Source organism: Salmo trutta, chromosome 19 (assembly GCF_901001165.1).
Source record: "Salmo trutta chromosome 19, fSalTru1.1, whole genome shotgun sequence".
NCBI lineage: Eukaryota > Metazoa > Chordata > Actinopteri > Salmoniformes > Salmonidae > Salmo > Salmo trutta.
In genome coordinates, this window is record NC_042975.1 from 19,456,859 (window position 1) to 19,481,261 (window position 24,403).

The following is a 24,403-nucleotide window of genomic DNA, read 5'->3' on the forward strand; positions in this document are numbered from 1 at the left end:
TAACACACAGTTACAGTGCATTCGGAAAATATTCAGAACCTTGACTTTTTCCACATTTTGTTTTACGTTACAGCCTTATTCTAAAATATAATTTTTTCTTGAAGCACCTTTGGCATCGAATACAGCCTTGAGTCTTCTTGGGTATGACGCTACAAGCTTGGCACACCTGTATTTGAGGAGTTTCTCCCATTCTTCTATTTAATAATGATGGGGGCCACTGTGTTCTTGGGGACCTTCAATGCTGAGGACATTTTTTGGTACCCTTCCCCAGATCCGCGTCTCAACACAATCCTGTCTCGGAGCTCTAAGGACAATTCCTTCGACCTCATGGCTTGGTTTTTGCTCTGACATGCACTGTCAACTGTGGGACCTTATATTGACAGGTGTGTGCCTTTCCAAATCATGTCCAATCAATTGAGTTTACCACAGGTGGACTTCAATCAAGTTGTAGAAACATTTCAAGGATGATCAATGGAAACAGGATGCACCTGAGCTCAATGTCAAGTCTCACATCGAAGGGTTTGAATGTTTATGTAAATAAGTTATTTCTGTTTCTATTTTTAATACATTTGCAAACATTTCTAAAAAATGTTTTTCGCTTTGTCATTGTAGGGTGTAGATTGATGAGGAAAAATTGTATTTAATGAATTTTAGAATAAGGCTGTAACGTAACAAAATGTGGAAAAAGTAAAGGGGTCTGAATACTTTCCGATGCACTGTGTATTGCACTTTTCATGTTGCCTACTTTTGGCCAGCTAATAGCCTAACCACCGATCAAGTAACATGGACTAAATGATCAAATCCTGTTGCTGCAGGATTATTTTTCTGTGACAATATACAGTGAGGGAAAACAGTATTTGATCCCCTGCTGATTTTGTACGTTTGCCCACTGACAAAGAAATTATCAGTCTATAATTTTAATGGTAGGTTTATTTCAAGTGAGAGACAGAATAACAACAAAAAAATCCAGAAAAACGCATGTCAAAAATGTTATAAATTGATTTGCATTTCAATGAGGGAAATAAGTATTTGACCCCCTCTCAATCAGAAAGATTTCTGGCTCCCAGGTGTCTTTTATACAGGTAACGAGCTGAGATTAGGAGCACACTCTTAAAGGGAGTGCTCCTAATCTCAGCTTGTTACCTGTATAAAAGACACCTATCCACAGAAGCAATCAATCAATCAGATTCCAAACTCTCCACCATGGCCAAGACCAAAGAGCTCTCCAAGGATGTCAGGGACAAGATTGTAGACCTACACAAGGCTGGAATGGGCTACAAGACCATCGGCAAGCAGCTTGGTGAGAAGGTGACAACAGTTGGTGCGATTATTCGCAAATGGAACACAAAAGAACTGTCAATCTCCCTTGGCAGATCTCACCTCGTGGAGTTGCAATGATCATGAGAACGGTGAGGAATCAGCCCAGAACTACACGGGAGGATCTTGTCAATGATCTCAAGGCAGCTAGGACCATAGTCACCAAGAAAACAATTGGTAAGACACTACGCGGTGAAGGACTGAAATCCTGCAACGCCCGCAAGGTCCCCCTGCTCAAGAAAGTACATATACATGCCCGTCTGAAGTTTGCCAATGAACATCTGAACGATTCAGAGGACAACTGGGTGAAAGTGTTGTGGTCAGATGAGACCAAAATGGAGCTCTTTGGCATCAACTCAACTCGCCGTGTTTGGAGGAGGAGGAATGCTGCCTATGACCCCAAGAACACCATCTCCACCGTCAAACATGGAGGTGGAAACATTATGCTTTGGGGGTGTTTTTCTGCTAAGGGGACAGGACAACTTCACCGCATCAAAGAGACGATGGACGGAGCCATGTACCGTCAAATCTTGGGTGAGAACCTCCTTCCCTCAGCCAGGGCATTGAAAATTGGTCGTGGATGGGTATTTCAGCATGACAATGACCCAAAACACACGGCCAAGGCAACAAAGGAATGGCTCAAGAAGAAGCACATTAAGGTCCTGGAGTGGCCTAGCCAGTCTCCAGACCTTTATCCCATAGAAAATTTGTGGAGGGAGCTGATGGTTCGAGTTGCCAAACATCAGCCTCGAAACCTTAATGACTTGGAAAAGATCTGCAAAGAGGAGTGGGACAAAATCCCTCCTGAGATGTGTGCAAACCTGGTGGCCAACTACAAGAAACGTCTGACCTCTGATTGCCAACAAGGGTTTTGCCACCAAGTACTAAGTCATGTTTTGCAGAGGAGTCAAATACTTATTTCCCTCATTAAAATGCAAATCAATTTATGACATTTTTGACATGCGTTTTTCTGGATTTTATTTTTGTTATTCTGTCTCTCACTGTTCAAATAAACCTACCATTAAAATTATGGACTGATCATTTCTTTGTCAGTGGGCAAACGTACAAAATCAGCAGGGGATCAAATACTTTTTTCCCTCACTGTATGTTAAATTAAGATCCTACATATGTACACAGTCCAATGGGAGATGAAGACCCAGTGGTGAGATGATTGACAGGTCTAAAGGTTATCCGCTACTGATGTTCCATCCTTTACTTTAATGAAGGTTAATCCTGATCCTCAGATACCCACACAGAGAGAAAGAGAGCGAAAGACATACAAACACACGTTTCCCCAAGGCACCCCATAATAATTAATGCAGTAATTAATATCCCTGTGTGCTTGTCTCTGGCGGTAACGCCAGATCTCCATGGCAACGGGAGGGAGAGAGGGGAGTGTGTGTGATTGAAGTGGTGACATGGGAGCACCCTAATTGAGAACAAATCCCAGTTTAGTGTAACAAATGGCAGCCTATTCCCTGTATAGTTCTGTATAGTGTATACTGTATAGTTCTGTATCATTTTGTATAGTGTATAGTGAGTCATTTGGTCCCTGGTCCAAAGTAGTGCCCTATATAGGGGATAGGATGCCATTTGCTACGCACAACACTGTTTTTGACTCAGGATACTAGACAGATACTACTACATCATTTAGACTATCATAATAATATTAATCTTTTTGGATGTGTTACGTTCATCGTTTGAATGAGGAAACCAAGGTGCAGAATGGTAAGCGTACATCATTCTTTATTAGATGAACATCGAAACAAAACCAAAATAAATACAAAACGAAAACTTAACGTTCAGTAGGGCATACAGCACAGTACCAAAAACAAGATCCCACAATCTCAGGTGGGAAAAAGGGCTGCCTAAGTATGATCCCCAATCAGAGACAATGATAAACAGCTGGCTCTGATTGGGAACCATACTAGGCCAACAAATAAATATAAACATAAATTTGCCCACTCAAGTCCCACCCTGACCTAACCAAATAGAGAATAAAACAGACTCTCTAAGGTCAGGGCGTGACAGGATGCCATTAAAGCACCCAAACATTCTGGCGTAGCTAGTATGTTGCCATGTCAACTTATAACTAGATATAAAAAATTATGTAATTTTTATTTTGTTGGGGGGGTTTGCAAGTGCAAGTACCTTCTGTAACAGATATGCTTGTAAGTTTTGGCAGCTTTTTTTGTCCCAAAAATGTTAACACGCTATCAGATCATCCCCAGAAAAATCCAACTCACAATTTAAACTGGGTGTGATTGGTCTAGTCTATGCTCATCTGTTGGCCTAATTGGATGGGGAGCAATTGGTTTGGCCGTTTTTTTATGCTGCCTTACTCTAGTCTGGTCTAATTGAGCAGGTGCGATAGGTTTGGCCTGTTTGGTCAGTGCTGATTGCTTCAGTCTGCCCTATCATTTATATGAATATCATTTTGGCTTGCGAGAGTGTGAGAGAGTGTGAATTTGTACAGGCTCATGTAGGGTCAAATAGATTTCCAGGATTTCCAGGTGTTTTCATTCTTCATCAGGGTAGCAATGGAGAGATGGAGGGAGGGAGGGAAGTAGGGAGAGGAGGAGAGAGGGAGAGGGGGATAGCATAAATAACTAAAGCACTAGTGGCTAGCCTGGGGGCGTATCATGCTGGGAACGGACAACACCTCGTCATTTATTTAGGCTCTTCTCAAGGTCAACCTCATGTGGCTCTCCTCTCTTTCTCTCTCTCTCTCTCTCTCTCACTCACTCACTCACTCACTCACTTTCTCTCTCTCCCTAGAGAGAGAGAATCTATATATATATTCCCTCTATATATATATATATATATATATATATATATATATTGTCGTGACGTTGTATTAGTTAATGTGACGACTGTTGCTCATCGAATGATTAACGGTTTATAATTACGTGATTAAATGAATTAAGCAATGAATCAAGCAATTATTAACTCATTAACCTGGGGCACCATGGGAACATTGTTTTGATTGAGTTTCTATTTCCCAAATTAACTCAAAGGATATCAGAATATCGATTACAACAGTCGCTAAATTAATCAATTTCCTCTACAGTCTCATAATCTGAAAGTCGTATAATCCGGGAATCTGCACGGACCCGGGCTTTACCACTGAATTTACCACACCAATCTTAGTTGATTATTTATTTACTAGCAAGCTAAAATGATGATAAAAATGCACATACACAAAACACAGTCTAGCTATCGATTAGGACTTAGTATAACGGGCCAACACACTCTGGCGCTTGTTACCCAAAATGGGGATTTTAAAGAGAGAGAAAGAAAGGAAGTACACGAGAGAAATATACATTTGGGTTCATTTGTCAGCCATGCTTATTTAAAATTAGCCTTGCCCCGAACTGCCGCTCTTATGGGTCAGAATATAATGATGTAATTACGTGTTGTAGTTCTCAGGTGGGAAGCTCCGCGTGGTCGTTTAGGCTTCTAAATGACGCAGTTCTCCGGCGCAACTCTCTGGTTGTCCTCACGATGTCAGTGTCCTTCTTGGCTAAGTGGTCTGATCCTCACCCTTGATCGGAAAGGGGTCTTCTGAGGACAGACAGCTCTGTAGCTCAGAGCTCACAGCTTCGGCTCGAATGGTGTCGATACCACGATTCAATGGAGAGTGGAGGCTGGGTGGTTCGGCTTGAATTCACCCGCTTAGACACAGCTACTCGTCCGTAGCTCGTGTAGAAAAATATTTCTTTGTCTTCAACCTTGTGTTTCGTTTTGGGGTTCGTCGACTTTGTTAGACCTTGGCTGCAGCTTGGGGTCAATAGTCTTCCTGTTAATTCTTCACTCTCCTGTCTTATACCCTCGGGTCAGAAGTGGGTGTAACAGCCTTTAGGGCGATTCTCTGGGCGGACCAAGTCAAAGGGGGCAAGGCTAATTTGGCTAAAAATCCGATTTTAGACACTAACTTCACATTTCATCTTTATCAAAACATTCTGTTTGATTTGGATATTTTCCAAACAGCGTACAATGTATAAACATCAGGCATATACTGGGAAAACTCTTAAAGGTACAATGTTTTCATAATAACGTCATCTCTTAACCTTTAAAAACAAATACAAAAGTTACATACATTTTAATATTCCACTTTTCGTCATAACCACCATTGTGGCTGACGGAAACCATTGTTCCAAAGTCCCTTTATTGCATGTTTAAGGTTCTGAGGCCAGTTCTCCATTGTTAGGACAAAGGAATTTCTCTGTATTATGGGCATGAGGTGTCATAAAACCCCCACATCTTCAGACCCCTAGATCTCTCCTCCTCTGTTGGGGGTTTGGGAGATAATCTGTAGGGTGGTGGTCTCCTGTACCCTGACCTGATCAGGACAGTCATGACAATATATATATATATATATATATATATATATATATATATATATATATATTCCCTCTCTTTCCTAATATACTCTTTATACAGTATATCTCTGCTATTATGTAATATTATGTAATATTGTACATCAGATGCTGTGATCCTGATTACCTGTCCACAAACACACAACTCATGCAGACATCAAATAATGAAGAGTATGTGTATGGTGAGTCACACACACACATCTCTGTGGCTAACACCGGAGACGTCCCATCATCTCATTCACTTGGCTGAGAGAGACGTTGCAGTGACAGTTTTGTAGGAATTCAAGTGTGTGTGTTTAATAGTGTGTGTGTGTGTCTAATAGTGTGTGTATGTGTCTAATAGTGTGTGTGTGAATGTGTCTAATAGTGTGTGTGTTATGAAAGAGTAAGGTCGTATGGTCAGTGGGGGGCTGGGGCATTTTGACCCTTAGCAAAACTAGAACCTCTATACCTCCATACAGTATGTGTGTTTCAGCAATAGGCTTGTGTGTGTGTGTGTGTGTGTACAGTATGTGTGGGTGTCACCACTTCAATATGTAGGTTGCGCTGGGTCTCTGGTGTAGCATGATGGACATGTCTGGGCTCCAGGCACCACAGGCTCCACTGCTAATCGTTTGTCTGTGTGAGGCTGAACCAACCTGATTACAGTGAGGCAGGCCACTCGGACTGGCCAAAGCAGCAGCAGCCAGCAGCAGCTAGTCTATCTCTGCTTCGCTGAATGACTTAATACACTGGGATACATTGGACAAGTCCCCACTCGAGTCACCACTCCAAAGGCAGTCAGGGCTGCATCTGAAATGGTATCCAATTCCATAGTGCAATACTTTTGACCAGGGCACGCAGACACTCACGCATGCATGCACACACACAATCGCACACACAATGATGTTCCCCATTGACGTTCCCAGTCCCGTCTCCCCCTGTAACACGGCTGTCTTGCTCCCGTCACCCATGTAACATGCTAAACCCAGGGTCAGACTGTACCATTCCCCATCCCAGAGGGGCAACCGTATGGCAGCGATGATCCCTCCCCAGATAACAACCTCCCCCCCTTCCTTCCCCCAGTTGGCCATGGCCCATCAGGGTATGCCAATCTGTCAAGATGGATGAACGTCACTAGAGTCACCTGGGATCAACACAGCCTGGAGAGAGGAAGCCCCTGGCTAACTGTCTGTCCTTAGTCACAGCTGCTGGCCTCTCGATGCCAACGAGAGCAACCCTACCAGAGGGAGGAAGAGGAGAGAAAGCCAGAGCGGGAGAGAAAAAAAGGGAGGATGAGAGACAGAGAGAAAAAGAGAAAGAAAGAAAGAGTGAGAGTGAAACCGAGAGAGAAATAATAGAGAGGTAATCTGTACTCAAATCCAGAGTTAAAAGAGGGTATAGTAATGTATTCTACAGCATAGCCTTCTGTGTACATGCTTTGCTGCTGCTGCGGCTCTTGGTTGGTGAGATCTTTGCTATGTGTTGGGCATAAGCACAGCCCCAATGTGACACAGGGTGTGTGTGTGTGTGTGTGTGTGTGTGTGTGTGTGTGTGTGTGTGTGTGTGTGTGTGTGTGTGTGTGAGAGAGAGAGAGAGTGGAAGAGTGAGATATTGTAACATGAGACATTGGGACAGGTTGGTGGCATGTTCTAGGGACAAGACTAGAGGGGACACAGTGTGCGATAAGGGGAACGGGTAGGTGATGTGGAATATTTTCGGAAAGTCCCTTCTTACACCCTTTTCACATTACTGAGCAGAGCTGTACTGCACTGGCCTGGGTGCACATCCACCATAGTCACTATATGCTGGAAAGAAAGGGCCATGAGAAAATAAAAAAATGAAATAATCATGCCAGTTCAGCAGAGTACGGTTTGGGTCGGTTCGGGTCTGCACGGTAATGTGAATCATGAAAAGGCTTGGTTCAGGTCGGCATCGACTTGTGGAATGGTGTGAAAATGCTTGAGTTTGTCAAAACAACAGGAACTGAAGGGGTTTTCATAGAGCTTTTCTCTATGTTTGGTTTGTACCGAGGGTGGAGAGAGAACGTTGTTTGTTAACTCCAATGCACCATTATGTTTGACTCTCCTCACAACCTTCCCCCCCGCTCGCTTGAGAGTCGGCTTATCTGTCTCCCTTGAGCCAACAAACAAGACAAAAACAGAGCTGAACGGAGGGAGCGCTGTGTGATGTCGTCGGTTGCTCTCCAAAGCATTGCCAGCTCTTTTCATCTCACCAATAAACATTGAAAGAAAGAAAGAGAGAAAGAAAGAAAGAGAGAAAGAAAGAAAGAAAGAAAGAGAAAGAAAAAAAGAAAGAAAGAAAGAGAAAGAAAGAAAGAAAGAAAGAAAGAGATCGACGCAGAAGCACATTGGGTTTTAATGAGCCACTTTGCCTTAAGGTGGATCTGAATATGGGCTGGATGGTGTTGTGCAGTGTGAAGTCAGTGTGCTCTTAGAGCTCCTCCCTGTGGTAGGTTGGCAGAATAGCAGTCTGTTCCCAAGTTACCTATTGGCACATTGGATAAGTTATTTTTTTTGGGGGGGGGGGGGGTTATTTGTTGAGAAAGGACAGTGAAGGGGAGACAGGAAAAGTAGGTGAGATTGCGAGTCAGAAGGGCAGTAGACCGGATTTAAACCCATTCCGACTTTCAGATGTATTCAGGACACTTGACTTTTTCCACAGTTTGTTACATTACAGCCTTATTCTAAATTCAATAAAATATTTTTTTCCCCCTCATAAATCTACACACAATACCCCATAATGACAAACCAAAGAGATTTTTTTATTATTATTTGAAGAGATATTAAATTTACATAAGTATTCAGACCCTTTACTCAGTACTTTGTTGAAGCACCTTTGGCAGCAATTACAGCCTTGAGTCTTCTTGGTTATGACGCTACAAGCTTGGCACACCTGTATTTGGGGAGTTTCTCTGATTCTTCTCTGCAGATCCTCTCAAGCTCTGTCAGGTTGGATGGGGAGTGTGCTCTGGAGCAGGTACTTAGCTCCGTTCGTCTTTCCCTCGATCCGTTCATCTTACCCTCAATCCTGACTAGTCTCCCATTCCTTGCCGCTGAAAAACATCCCCACAGCTGGCCTTCTAGGCAGAGCTGCAAAGAAAAAGCCGTACCTCAGACTGGCCAATAAAAAGAAAAGATTAAGATGGGCAAAAGAACACAGACACTGGACAGAGGACTCTGCCTAGAAGGCCAGCATCCCGGAGTCGCCTCTTCATTGTTGACGTTGAGACTGTTTTGCGGGTACTATTTAATGAAGGTGCCAGTTGAGGACTTGTGAGGCGTCTGTTTCTCAAACTAGACATTCTAATGTACTTGTCCTCTTGCTCAGTTGTGCACCGGGGCCTCCCACTCCTCTCTCTATTCTGGTTAGAGCCAGTTTGCGCTGTTCTGTGAAGGGAGTAGTACACAGCGTTGTATGAGATCTTCAGTTTCTTGGCAATTTTTCACATGGAATAGCCTTCATTTCTCAGAACAAGAATAGACTGACGAGTTTCAGAAGAAAGGTTTTTGTTTCTAGCCATTTTGAGCCTGTAATCAAACCCACAAATGCTGATGCTCCAGATACTCAACTAGTCTAAAGAAGGTCAGTTTTATTGCTTCTTTAATCAGACAACCGTTTTCAGCTGTGCTAACATAATTGCAAAAGGCTTTTCTAATGATCAATTAGCCTTTTAGAATGATAAACTTGGATTAGCTAACACAACGTGCCATTGGAACACAGGAGTGATGATATTCCATTTAAAATCAGCCGTTTCCAGCTACAATAGTCATTTACAACATTAACAATGTCTACACTGTATTTCTGATCAATTTGATGTTATTTTAATGGACAAAAAATTTGCTTTTCTTTCAAAAACAAGGAAATGTCTAAGTGACCCCAACCTTTTGAATGGTAGTGTATATCTTGAATCAATTTTAGAGTAAGGCTGTAATGTAACAAAATGTGGAAAAATGGAAGGGGTCTAAATACTTTCTGAATGCACTGTATATGTGTGTCAGGATCAGCAGCTCTAACTGCTAGACCACACATGTCACCGATAAGTTTGTTTGTAATTCACTCTCACTTCTTAATACAGTTTGTGGATTTGTGTTGATTCATAATAATTAGTGTTATTGATGGACTCTTCTCTCTATCACACCCCCTACTCTCCTCTTCTCTTTTCCTCGCCATGCTCACTCTTTTCTTACTCCTCCTCCTTCTCATTCTCACCTCCACACTTCCCTTATTCCTCTCCTTCCTCTCCTCTTTCCTTCCCCCGTCCTCTCTCTCCTCTCCTCCTCTCCCTCCTCCCCTCTCCTTCCTCCTCTTCCTCTCCCCCAGGTCTCTGTCGGGGCGTATTGTGGGTGGTGTGTGGTGGTTCTTCACACTCATCATAATCTCCTCCTACACGGCCAACCTGGCTGCCTTCCTCACAGTAGAGAGGATGGTGTCGCCTATAGAGAGTGCTGAGGACCTGGCTAAACAGACAGACATCGCCTACGGTACCCTGGACTCCGGCTCCACTAAAGAGTTCTTCAGGGTGAGTATAGTCTGGACTAGACACCAGCTGTGTCTGTTTTATCATATTATAGCCTTGTCCTACAGATGTAAGATCTCAATTTGAGCCAGTTACCTACAGCAACAGGAAATGTGAATTATTATGTGGATTATAATTAATAGACATTTAAAAAAAAGGGAAAATCAAAGTGGAAATTAAAAACTTCAGAAGCCTTTTTAAACCTCAAATACACTACAAGTTTTACATTTCCAGTTCTCCTGGAACAGGATGAGCAAATTAAGATCCTACATCTGTATTTCATAGGCTTTTTGTGTATGTAGGAATATGAAGTTATAGGGTGAGTAGTATTGAACAGGTCAGCTCACACACACACACACGACACCATGTGTTGTACACAATACTGATCAGTTCACTCAAGCATACTCATTCACTGGGGGAGGAGTGTGTGTTTTTACAGTAACTGTTTCCAGTCAATATTCACTCCACCAGTAAATCTCTACAGTACACTAACTAACCCCCCATGTCCTCCTCTCTATTTGGCTATGCTCGCTCTATGCTCTCTCTCCACCCTCCTCCACCTCTACTCTTCCTCCACCCCTCCTCCGATCTGACCCAAACCAACCACAGAGGTCAAAGATCGCGGTCTACGAGAAGATGTGGGGCTACATGAAGTCAGCCGAACCGACTGTGTTTACCAAGAACACACAGGAGGGAGTTGTACGTGTGCGGAAGAGCAAAGGGAAGTACGCTTTCCTATTGGAGTCAACCATGAACGAGTACACAGAACAGCGGAAACCCTGCGACACCATGAAGGTCGGCGGCAACCTGGACTCCAAAGGATATGGAGTGGCCACCCCCAAGGGTTCACTGTTAAGGTGGGTGGAGTAGTATAACAATATGTCCAAGCTGTGCGTGTTGTTATGTTATTCCACCTTCCCTGGCGTGCTGCCTGAACATGTTTAATAACGCTCATGTAACACTCATGTAACACTTATTTGGGTTGGATTTTTTTTTCATGCATAGTGATCATGAAGGTAAAGGTAGTGGCTTTTACATTTGTGTTTGGTGTGCATGCGGTCATGGCAACAGTTGTTTTTGTTGCAGCTCTACTTCTTCGTTGTCAGGTGATGTTTGTGCTGCTTTGTGTTGGTGTGCCAGTGGGAGTTGAAACAGCATGTTGAAAGGCCCTAGATAAGTCCAAATATTACTCTAATATATTACTATGACCAATGTTGCAAAATACTGGCAACTTTCCCCAAATTCCTGGATTTCCTGCTTACTCCCTTCTGAATCCGGGAATATCCCGAACTGGGATTTCTGGAAAACCTGGGGAATTTTGGGAAGGTTAACGTAATGTTGCGACCCTAACTGCACTAATTAGGGACATAGTGCTATTTGGGACGCAGCCATAGTGAATGTCAAATGAGATGGTGGGATATACAGTTGATGTCGGAAGTTTACATACACCTTAGCCAAATACATTTAAACTCAGTTTTTCACAATTCATGACATTTAATCCTAGTAAAAATTCCCTGTCTTAGGTCAGTTAGGATCACCACTTTATTTTAAGAATGTGAAATGTCAGAATAATAGTAGAGAATGATTTATTTCAGCTTTTATTTCTTTCATCACATTCCCAGTGGGTCAAACGTTTACATACACTCAATTAGTATTTTGTAGCATTGCCTTTAAATTGTTTAACTTGGGTCAAACGTTTCGGGTAGCCTTCCACAAGCTTCCCACAATAAGTTGGGTGAATGTTGGCCCATTCCTCCTGACAGAGCTGGTGTAACTGAGTCAGGTTTGTAGGCCTCCTTGCTCGCACACGCTTTTTAAGTTCTGCCCACAAATTTTCTATGGGATTGAGGTCAGGGCTTGTGATGGCCACTCCAATACCTTGACTTTGTTGTCCTTAAGCCATTTTGCCACAACTTTGGAAGTATGCTTGGGGTCATTGTCCATTTCGAAGACCCATTTGTGACCAAGCGTTAACTTCCTAATGATGTCTTGAGATGTTGCTTCAGTATATCCACATACTTTTCCATCCTCATGATGCCATCTATTTTGTGAAGTGCACCAGGCCCTCCTGCAGCAAAGCACCACCACAACATGATACTCCCACCCCCGTGCTTCACGGTTGGGATGGTGTTCTTCTACTTGCAAGCTTCCCTCTTTTTCCTCCAAACATAACAATGGTTATTATGGCCAAACAGTTCCATTTTTGTTTCATCAGACCAGAGGACATTTCTCCAAAAAGCACAATCTTTGTTCCCATGTGCAGTTGCAAACCGTAGTCTGGCTTTTTTTATGGCGGTTTTGGAGCAGTGGCTTCTTCCTTGCTGAGCGGCCTTTCAGGTTATGTCGATATAGGATTTGTTTTACTGTGGATATAGATACTTTGTACCTGTTTCCTCCAGCATCTTCACAAGGTCCTTTGCTGTTGTTCTGGGATTGATTTGCACTTTTCGCACCAAAGTACGTTCATCTCTAGGAGACAGAACGCGTCTCCTTCCTGAGCGGTATGATGGCTGCGTGGTCCCATGGTGTTTGTACTTGCGTACTATTGTTTGTACAGATGAACGTGGTACCTTCAGGCATTTGGAAGTTGCTCCCAAGGATGAACTAGACTTGTGGAGGTCTACAATTTATTTTCTAAGGTTTTGACTGATTTCTTTTGATTTTCCCATAATGTCAAGCAAAGAGGCACTGAGTTTGAAGGTAGGCCTTGAAATACATCCACAGGTACACCTCCACTTGACTCAAATGATGTCAATTAGCCTATCAGAAGTTTCTAAAGCCATGATGACATTTTCAGGAATTTTCCAAGCTGTTAAAGGCACAGTCAACTTAGTGTATGTAAACTTCTGACCCACTGGAATTGTGATACAGTGAATTACAAGTTAAATAATCTGTCTGTAAACAATTGTTTGAACAATTACTTGTGTCATGCACAAAGTAGATGTCCTAACCGACTTGCCAAAACTTAGTTTGTTAACAAGAAATTTGTGGAGAAGTTAAAAAACAAGTTTTAATGACTCCAACCTAAATGTATGTAAACTTCCGACTTGACTGTAAATCATGTGAATGTCATATGAGATGGTGGGATATAAGTGATGTGAATGCGAGCCATGTCAATGATCAGTCCTGTCTGACTTGGCTAGACTAGAGCTGCTTTATACACAGTGGAATTTACAGACTTGCCTAAAAAAATAACTTTGCCAAAACTAGTGTGTGTGTGTGTGTGTGTGTGTGTGTGTGTGTGTGTGTGTGTGTGTGTGTGTGTGTGTGTTCCTGTGTGTACTGGGCACAATTTCATAAATCCATTGCCAAAGGACTGATAAAAGTTAACTTACATTTTCACAGTTTTTGTAGAATGAGTGAGATAATGTTATTTTTGGGAGGGAAGAGACACTGCAAATGATAAAAGCAAACAAGCACCCCTTAGCAAGTTATCTCAGTCTATACTATAATGCTCAGACTATCTATTAGTGAATACTGCTTCTGGTTTACCATATATCCTTTAATGAAAGGAAAATGGAACAAATAGAGATGATCACATGTAAACTGTAGAGAGGAGCACCTCAGTGCAGTATGTAAACTATAGAGCTATGTTGTTGACCACCTGACCCTAGATAGGGCCTACAGAGCATTCTGTCTCTCTCAATCAATCAATCAATCAATCAATCAATCAATCAATCAATCAATCAATCAATGATGTTTATTTTATAAAGCCCTTTTTACATCAGCAGTTGCTACAAAGTGCTTATAAACACACTAGCAACGGTTGTCAAAATTGGTAAAATGTCAGAAACACAGTTCTGATAAATGTAACAGTTGCAAAATGGAGTAGGATACTCAATACTTGTTGACTGAACTACAGCACTGGCAAGTGTTTGAGCGGTCATAACAGATGTTTGCGCAATTGTACAATCAACAGGAAAATGTGTTTTGCACAAGCAAGAGTTGGAATGTGCATTGCTTTTCTATTTAAATAAATTGATCCAGAAACAATTATGTGACAAGTGAATTAACACCCCACAAAAACAAGAAAATAATTGCTGGAAAGTGGGGAATCCTGAGGTGGGCTGGACATGCGCATGCTAGACACACAGACGCAAGCACACACACACTATTTCCACAATACAGCACCAATCCTTACCTGTCTGTAAATTCCACTGACTGTGCTTCTCTAGAAGGGAACAACATGAGTTTGCAATGCAAACAACAACTGGTGCAGGGTTTACCCACTGTTTTCTGCAAGAGGAGTCACTGACAGATCATAGTAGTTCCCGATGGAGTCAATTTTTTTTCAGCATTATTATCGGTTGCTTTCCCCTGCTCAGATGTGGCATGCATCAACCAATGGTTGCGTGCCACATCCTCGACTGTGTCATCAACTGACAAATTGCTATAACATATGATGTGGTTAGCTGATACGTAAAATATCTATCCAGGCATTGTAAGATCTGGCATGCGTCAGTAACGCATGGGCAGAGGAACGTGCCCATCATCTTCTGTCAGTCACTTCTCCTGGTCACCATGGAAACCCACCAATCAGCATGCAAAGCAGCAATAATGTTAGACAAGGCTGCAATTTCCCACGGCATTAACCTTAAAGTGACTCTAAAAGGGTTAGATGTTTCATTATATTTTTCTTCTTCTCATCAGATTTTACTGAAATAGTTATTTTACTAATGTTGCTATCAGTTACATTTCTGTCTCTCTTCATGGTGTGTACTTGATATTACTGCAAAGTAGAGTTGAAAGGCACTGAATGCACGTGGACAAATCTCTCTTGATGCAAGTTTTACTCCTCTGAATCAAAATATACAGTATATATAACATGACGTTAATACACAGTCCTTTCCCTATGGGCCCTGGTCAATATATCCACCATTTTGGATGCACAGTATGTGTAGTGGACTCTAACTATCAATCAGGTTGTGTGAAGAAAGACAAAATACATTCTGGTCAGCGGCCACATGGATAAAACCAAGGGAAAAATTGACATACTGTAATTTAGTTTCCTAGGCTCAAACTGGTAGTGAACCAAGTCCCAACATGAGGATTGTCCGTTCTGTGTATAAGGGTCCAATCTGTGGGGCAAATACAAATTTCCACTCAAGTCAAAATATAACTTCTCCCATTGACATCACTGCATGACTAAGTGAAAATGTATGACTTAAGTGGAAGTTAGGCTTTGCCCCCTGTGTATGGAGGGAGGGTTTATTGTTACAGATAGAACATTAACACAACCCTATTTCCACCCTTGTGCCCCCTTTACAATCCCACCCTTCCCCCTCCTATCCCCAATTGGATGCTATTGACTCCCCTTCACTCACCCAAGTATGTTTTATCATTTTCAAGAAGCGCAGTTAACCTGGCAGTGTTAAAACTGAATGAACAAGGCCTGTTGGACAAATTGAAAAACAAGTGGTGGTACGACAAGGGAGAGTGTGGCAGCGGCGGAGGTGGCGAGAAGGTTAGCCACCCGTGTGTCAGCCCCATGCCGATTGGGTAAAACTGTTGCCGTGGTAACGGGGGCATCTGCCGGGGCGACACCCATCCTGTGACCCGCAGTGGCGTTGTGACGCACCGCGGGGGCACGTATTATAGAGTGGAAAGTGATTACTGTCAAACCACAAATATGCACTATTGGTAGATGTTATTGTTCACCTATTCATAATCTAAAGCTTAAGTGAAACATTTTTGAAGACACCTTAAAGTCACAGTCACCGCCCTATTGTGTACTCCCACTAAACACTACATTGTGCATGTCATACATGTATCTTATGCCAAAACATGAAGTTGTCCTTTGATAACTTTCGTGCTCACTTGAAAAAGAGATGTACATCTCATTGTGACTTTCCTAGTTAATTAACGGATAAATACATTTTAAATACATGTTTTTTTTGTTAATTGTTGACCTGGTACAAAATCCAGCCAATAGTTGAGGCTTCACAGTAATGGCCTTCGATTGGTTGTTGTGAGATAGGCCCCAGCAGTATGTGCCCGTTCCAGAAAGCGATGAAGCGGGGGCCCCATGTATATGTCTGTAGCGCTCAGCCCCTCAGGCGCCCCCTCCTCGACCACGAGCATAGAGACATGTAAACCAATGGGGCTCCTGTCTCCGTCACTTCCAGATGTTAAGTGCTCTGTATGGGCTCTTTAGGTTTCTGACTGAATAACATAAAATAACATGTCCTATGATGTTATTTATGTTATTTCCCCCTCCCCCTGACCCTTCCCCGACCCCTCGACCTCACACGTGCGGTTTTGAAGAACGCCGGTAAACCTAGCCGTGTTGAAACTGAGTGAATCAGGCGTCTTAGACAAGCTGAAAAACAAATGGTGGTACGATAAGGGCGAGTGTGGACCCACGGCCTCAGGAAGTAAGGTCAGTCTCCTGCAAGTCCTGGGACCACACCTCCTCACTGACTGTTCTGATGTCCCACTGATGAACCCCACCCATCGCAGGCATACAGATAGGAAGACAGGTAGACAGGTAGAAAGGCAGACAGGCAGGTAGGCAGGCAGATAGAAAGGCAGACAGGCAGGTTGACTGAGAGATAGGTAGGTAGGCAGGCAGATAGGGAGGCAGGCAGACAGGCAGGCTGGCTGACACACACGCACAAAAATAGAACAGAGAGACTTAAAGAGTAGCCTGAGGGATACAACATATCACACTAGAAGGCATGCTCACAATTCAGTGGTATGCAGCACAGCAATGTACTGTACTCTACCATTCAACATTTTGGGGTCACTTAGAAATGTCCTTTTTGATCAGAAATAAAGTGTAGACATTGTTAATGTTGTAAATTACTATTGTAGCTGGAAACGGCTGATTTTTTTATGGAATATCTACATAGGCGTAAAGAGGCCCATTATCAGCAGCCATCACTCCTGTGTTCCAATGGCACGTTGTGTTAGCTAATCCAAGTTTATCAATCTAAAAGGCTAATTGATCATTAGAAAACCCTTTTGCAATTATGTTAGCACAGCTGAAAACTGTTGTCCTGAATGAAGAAGCAAAAAAACTGGCCTTCTTTAGACTAGTTGAGTATCTGGAGCATCAGCATTTGTGGGTTCGATTACAGGCTCAAAATGTCCAGAAACAAAGAACTTTCTTCTGAAACTCGTCAGTCTATTCTTGTTCTGAGAAATGAAGGCTATTCCATGGGAGAAATTGCCAAGAAATTAAAGATCTTGTACAACGCTGTGTACTACTCCCTTCATAGAACAACGCAAACTGGCTCTAACCAGAATAGAAAGAGGAGTGGGAGGCCCCGGTGCACAACTGAGCAAGAGGACAAGTACATTAGAGTGTCTAGTTTGAGAAACAGACGCCTCACAAGTCCTCAACTGGCAGATTCATTAAATAGTACCTGTAAAACACCAGTCTAAACGTCATCAGTGAAGAGGCAACTCTGGGATGTTGGCCTTCTAGGCAGAGTTGCAAAGAAAAAGCCATATCTCAGACTGGCCAATAAAAAGAAAAGATTAAGATGAGCAAAAGAACACAGACACTAGACAGAGGAAGATTGGAAAAAAGAGTTATGGACAGACAAATCTAACTTTGAGGTGTTTGGATCACAAAGAAGAACATTCGTGAGATGCAGAAAAAATGAAAAGATGCTGGAAGAGTGCTTGACACCATCTGTCAAGCATGGTGGAGGCAATGTGATGGTCTGGGGGTGCTTTGGTGGTGGTAAAGTGGGAGATTTGTACAGGGTAGAAGGGATCTTGAAGAAGGAAGGCTATCACTCCATTTTGCAACGCATGCCATACCCTGTGGACGGCACCTAATTGGAGCTAATTTCCTCCTACAACAGGACAATGACCCAAAGCACAGCTCCAAACTATGCAAGAACTATTTAGGGAAGAATCAGTCAGCTGGTATTCTGTCTATAATGAAGTGGCCAACACAGTCACCGGATCTCAACCCTATTGAGCTGTTGTGGGAGCAGCTTGACCTTGACTAAATTTCCTATTCATTTTGCAACTCATTTCATGTATGTTTTCATGGAAAACAAGGACATTTCTAAGTGACCCCATACTTTTGAACAGTAGTGTATGAAATGATGAGACCTGCAGGATCCCATTCATATGGTTGTCACCTGTATCTGTGCCACACTTAGTAGTGTATACTTAGTAGGACACTTAGCAATGAATTAATTCAAGTTGTGCAGTTGTGATGTCCCAGCAGATTATTAGTATCAAAGAATTAGAATGAGTAGAACAGGTTTGAAACCTACTATTTTTCTATGATTAGTATGCCAGTCATTCCAGCCCACTCTAGATTGGATATAGCAAATATAGCAGTTGGCCACTACTCAAGCATGTAAAGAGAACTCCCGCATCAACAAAGCAGCATGTAAACGCCTTAGCGGCAAAACAAGTCCTTGTCAAGTGTACAGTATTTTCTTGTCAAGTATAATTAAAAAGTAGCTCTCCAGTTTTGTTAGAATGTGCTCACACACACTCCCATCAGCAGCAGATCAGATGCATAACAAGACAAGGCAGTGTTTAGTGAAGTCTCTAACCTGAACAGATTCCTTTTGAAAAGAAACCATCCTACTTTAGGAGCAGGAAACCAACCTGCTCCAAAAGAGGAGATAAGAAATGTGAGAGAGCTGCTCTCGTGTGTCTTAAACCACAGCATCTAATTACAAAATGACAATAAGCAGAGATAACAGAGGGCTAGGGAGCTACCGAGGAAAAAACAGCCTGTTGACAATTGTTGACAGCTAGCAAACTAGAATAATTGTTTTCCTTTTTAATTGCTGTAAAAACATCATAGTCACGCTTTAGATTGATTTGAATGGTAATTTCATGATGATAACAGCTACAGCGCTAGCCACAGAGCTCATAGCTAGAGAAGGTGGACTGGAAAGTGTGTGTGTTTGTGTGTGTGTTTGTGTGTTTGTGTGTGTGTGTGTGTGTGTGTGTGTGTGTGTGTGTGTGTGTGTGTGTGTGTGTGTGTGTGTGTGTGTGTGTGTGTGTGTGTTAGATTTGTTAACTTTGTATTTGTGTACTTGTGTTGTAATGTGTAATATAATTGCCTAGTATTTTATGTATGAGTATGTATGTGAGTCTGTGTTTTCATTTGTGTGTTCTCGGCACCCCACCACTGTCACGCCTCTGATTTCCTGTCTGCCCTGTGTCTCTCCTCCAACCCCCCAGGACAAGTCGTCCCAGGCCCTGTCGTTGAGCAATGTGGCGGGGGTCTTCTATATCCTTGTGGGGGGCCTGGGTCTGGCCATGCTGGTGGCCCTCATCGAATTCTGCTACAAGTCCCGGAACGAGGCCAAGCGAATGAAGGTGGAGGCACCGATGTCTGAACACCACCACCACCACCTCCCCCACCACCTGACCCCTAGCAGCCCCCGCCCCAGCTGCTCCAGCCCCAGAACAAGCCCTCACCCCAGTCACAGTCCTGGCTATAGCCCTGGCCACACCCCTGGCCCCAGCCCTTCCCCAAGCACCCACAACTTAGCCACGTATAGTGAGGTTTTCGACGGGTATGGGAGCGATGATGGGAGCGATGGGGATGTTATGATATAATGCCAGTATAGAAAAAGCCTCCTCCATCCCCCACCCACCCCTCTAGGCCCCCCTCCTGTGGTACTGTAAGTTGAACCTCCCTTATTGGCCGCTAGCTAGCTTGCCATGCTGCTGATTGACTGTACAACCGGTGGCAATGCTTCCTTTACTTCCTCTGCCTTGTGATTCGTTCGTTTGTGGTCATGTGACGTACTCGTCTGTCTCTTGGCTTCCCGGCGGGGGCTTTAAGATGGCCGCCGTTTATATTGTCTGTTTGGTTTGTTTGGCTGCAGACAATGTCTCATGCTGTTGACTGTGACTAGGGTTGCACATTTCTGGAAACTTCTCCAAAATTCCCACGTTTTAGAGAAATCCCGGTTGCAGGAATCCCTCCCTGCTTATTCCCAATTGATTCTGGGAATCTTCCAACCGGGATTTCTGGAAATCTAGGAATTTGGGATATTATTCTCATGTTTTCCAGAAATACCAGTTGAAGGATTTCCTTTTGGTGTATTCTCTCCTTACTTATTCACTCTGAATCCACCAACCTGGATTTCTGGGAATTTGGGGAAAGTTTCCCAGGAATTCTCAGGTTTTCTCGAAATCCCGTCTCTGCTTATTTCCTTCTTATTCCAGGAATCCTCCAACCTTGATTGTTTGGGAAAGTTTCTGGAATTTCACAACCCTGACTATGACACACACAGGCACCTGCTAACGTCGCACATAGCCACAGTGCCCTGTCTAAACCAGGGGCCTCAGTTGGGTATGGCAAGGTATGGCAGTCGCACAAACATTTTAAGTAGGCAAAAAGTAGACAAAAATCATTCCTATCCTGATTTAAAATGCAACTGCTGTTTACCGTAATGTCAGACTGGCTTTAGGACCATGTGGAGCATCGCTCGGAGAGCAGCTGCCAGCCAACCTGCGCCCTTTTCTCTCACTTTTAGAAAGCAGAGGACAGAGACAGTGGCAGCTTGCCAGTCAGCTGTTTAGGCCGATTGCCGATTGCTTTGAATTTGATGACGGTATTTGAACTCGGCCTTGTAACCTTATTGTAATCTGATAGCCAGGGGTTAATTGAATTGGGAATTTGGAGGTGGGGAAGCCTTACTTTTTGGTGACCATTCAAAACCAAAAGCGATTTTATTGTTATTAAAATATAGGCTGTGATAACTGTCGGCCTAATTTATATTTACATTCATTTGCTAAGTAGGCTAGTGCAATTTCGGTTTTATGTATTGGTATGAACATAAACAGAACTGAACAACTTTCTTTTTAGAGCATTTCCCCAAAATACATGTCCTCTTTTTGGCTTCAAAGAAAATAACGATTGTAGGCTATAACAAATGTTCTGTCATGCAGTGACAGAATTATAATTGATATAACTATTTTTACTTCTTGCTGTAGGCCTACTTCATCATCATCCTCTGCCTGCATCCCTATCTGTAGCCTACCTGTCTCTGGTATAATGCATTTCCACCTCTCACTTTATCAGTCTTGCTTGTCCATCTTCCTCAATTAAATTCTTACAGATCAATCTTGCAGGCAAAACTTCATTAAATATTGTTCAGTTATTTAGCTATAGTGTGGCTGTAGGGCTGTTTTTGAAATACAATAATCACAGACAGTTCAACTACTGTGTGGGCAACACAATAATATCAGAGACAAGCTGGCCGGGGAAAGATGTGTGAGCCCCCCCTTCTTTTTCCAATCAATATTCTCAGAGCCACCTTGTTGATACAAAATGTTTCAATATTCTCAGAGCCGCCTTGTTGATACAAAATGTTTCAATATTCTCAGAGCCACCTTCTCAGAGCCCCCCCCCCCCACACACACACACACACACTTTGCCATACCCTAGGTTTAGCTGAACTAACGGCACTTTTCTAAAACAGACAGTATAAGTAAGTAGAAACTAACTGCCCCTCTAAGAGCTATAATGACTTGAGCTCCGATCTCTAAGATATTTCCCTCGGGTCCAGCGATATTTGACTTGCAGATCTACAGTATGTGTCTGACGTGGTTATGTGTCTCCTGTTGGTGCTGTAGGCCCCCTCTCTCAGCCCTCTCTTCATTCCCTTTACTGTTGCTTGGTCAGCTGCCCTGTCGTCCCTCGCCCACACATAAATCATCCAATGTCTAATAACCATAGTAGTCAATGGTAGTCTTGTATCAAATGTGCACATAAAGTGGCGTTATAAGATATTATTGAATGACCATGATGGATGTCCTGTGATTCTGTGGTGTGACGTTAGATGTAGTTACTGTACTATATTCATCCCTGACATTATCCATCTCCATGATGCTTCCTGATCTTAGAATTGTTAGCGTCATTTTGTATGCCTAGATGAGCTGACATGTTTTTCTCTGTCCCTCTCTTCCCCTTTCTTTCTCTCTCACTATTCCCTCTCTCTCTCTGTCCCCCTTGCTTTCTCTCTCTCCCCCTCTTTCTTCCCCTCTCCCTCTATCTGTTCCCCCTCTCTTTTTCTTATATTTGTCTCTTCTCTTTCTCACTATCCCCATCTCTCCTCTCTCTGTCTCTATCCCCCTATCCCCCCTTCCCTACCCAGCTGACCTTCACGGAGGCCATGAGGAACAAGGCACGCCTGTCGATCACAGGCAGTGTGGGGGAGAATGGGCGCGTCCTGACGCCCGACTGTCCCAAAGCGGTCCACTCGGGCCCCTCACTCCGCCAGAGCTCCGGCCTGGCCTTGGTCTCCTCTGAGCTCCCGTGAAAACCAAAAACCTTCCAAGTGCCTTAAAAACGACCAACCCACAACCACCATATACCACAAAGACGCAGGACAAACACCACCCAAACCAGACACCACCACCAGTGTGTGGGCAGACAGGGACTAACTAACATTGTGGAGATTTTTTAATATAGCAGAAATTGGGACTTTGCAATTTGAGTATGTAGTGAATCTGTGGCCATTTTGAATGGAGTTCTGTGGAAAAGTACAATCTGTATTTTTACTGTGTGGCCAAGTGAGGGCTAATTGTAATCAAGCTGCCATTTTCGGGTGCAGAGGTGGAGATTGCGTCTGAGATGTTCCACTGAAGACCCTGTGCCAACTTATCATTGCAATCACTGGCGAAGGAAGAACAGGAGGAATTGAGAGTGAAGTGAAAATGAAAAATAAAGGAAGACCAGAAAACTTGAAACGTGTAACTGTGGATCAGTGGGTTGCTGACTGAATTGGCAAACTGAATCACAATCAAGATTGTTTTCCAAATGTGGACAATTGTTACCAGACGAGAGCAGTGTTCAAAAGACAACTGCCAGACAACAATCTCACTGAATATCAATAACTGACATCATGTGGGGACTGTCTCCCGTTGTCATCATGGAGATAAAAAACGATAATTATTAATAAACTACAATAACTCTATTGATAATACATATAAGATAAATAAACTGTGAAGATTTAGTAAATATGTATATTCTGTGAAGACGAAGCTAAAGAAAAAAGATGTCTGTACAAAGAGGAGGCTGTATAACATGCTTGCTTTTTAAACAGATGTAAATAGCTGATTCAGTAGTGGACAGAGGGCAGTTCTCTTTTTGTAACCATCTTTAAATAAATAATTCATCGCAATAATGGATAAGACGACGTTGTTGAAAAAGGAGAGACATTGAGACAGCGTTTTATTCCTTCAACGTTCAGTTCAAAGCGCCATGTTCCATGGGCATGGTATCAACTCTGCCCATCTAGATACCTTTTCTCTACATATTAATATATTCAGCGATGAATGTTAATTAGTCCCATCCTCATCCTCTAGCATCACCCCCATCATCTTGCCCCACCCCATCCTCTAGCCACACCCCACACTGTGCAGTCATAGACCAGAATGTGGCTGATAGACCAAATTTTATGTTTAAATGCTTTACTTGCGTTTCCACTAGAAAACAAACAATATTTTTTGTGTCGTTTGATCTATTTTTTGTAACGATCAATTACATTTACTGTCCGTCTCCTGATTTTTCAATGTTTTTTCAATGTTCGCGGCTGTTGAACGTCTTATCTGGGTAGATATTTTAGATTATTGTGTATGGAGAGTATAATGCTTTTTTTATGTGAAATGAGAAACGCAATTTTTTCCTCATTGCTATATTATTTCACGAGTCAAAGCTTATATAAACAGTATTTATTGAGTAAAAAAGAAGAAGAATATTTGTATTATTGAGCCATGGTCAAAGCTTTGGCCCTCTTGGTCCCTCACACTGTGGATCCTCACTGTGGATCCTCAGTAGAAGAATCTATGGTCTACTTCCTCTCATTGAAGTTATTAGTTTGCAGTGGAGATTTCAACACATGGCCGATGGAAGGGCAATCTCTAGGCCCGTGGGCAGCAATAGGACACTGACTTTTACTGTGTCATCCTTTAGTCTCTTTCATTTTCAACTTTTTTGCCCCAAAACCTGTTTCTGCTATTGTTGTTGTCGGACAAATATGTGCAATGTTATCAATGTTTTCAATTGCTGCCTCTGTCTTTTTCCCTTACACACATTCACATACACGTCCACATACATGTACACATACATGTACACGTAGTAGTGGTTGTAGCTTGTATGGCTGCCTGGGGAACCCCCACTTCAGCCCCCTCCTGCACTAACTGGCATTTTTATTCAGACATTTGGAACAACACAAATAAATAATCA

The 24,403-nt window shown here is 42.8% G+C and overlaps 1 protein-coding gene across 5 annotated transcripts in view; it reads left to right on the forward strand.

Annotated features, from left to right (window-relative positions):
- LOC115154110 (glutamate receptor 4) overlaps positions 1-24,162 on the forward strand; it is a 202,776-nt gene extending 178,614 nt beyond the window's left edge. Inside the window, exons 12-17 of one of the 5 annotated variants that reach the window (XM_029700000.1) lie at positions 10,020-10,218; positions 10,825-11,072; positions 15,565-15,679; positions 19,381-19,518; positions 20,377-20,513; positions 22,311-22,389. In XM_029700000.1, the coding sequence (XP_029555860.1) occupies positions 10,020-10,218; positions 10,825-11,072; positions 15,565-15,679; positions 19,381-19,518; positions 20,377-20,513; positions 22,311-22,314 (841 nt within the window). In that variant the 3' untranslated portion in view covers positions 22,315-22,389. Of the gene's footprint in view, positions 1-10,019; positions 10,219-10,824; positions 11,073-15,564; positions 15,680-16,479; positions 16,595-19,380; positions 19,807-20,376; positions 20,514-22,310 lie in introns of those variants that run through there. The other 4 variants (XM_029699999.1, XM_029700003.1, XM_029699998.1 and 1 more) reach the window with 4 other exon arrangements.
- The last annotated feature ends 241 nt before the right edge of the window (positions 24,163-24,403 follow it).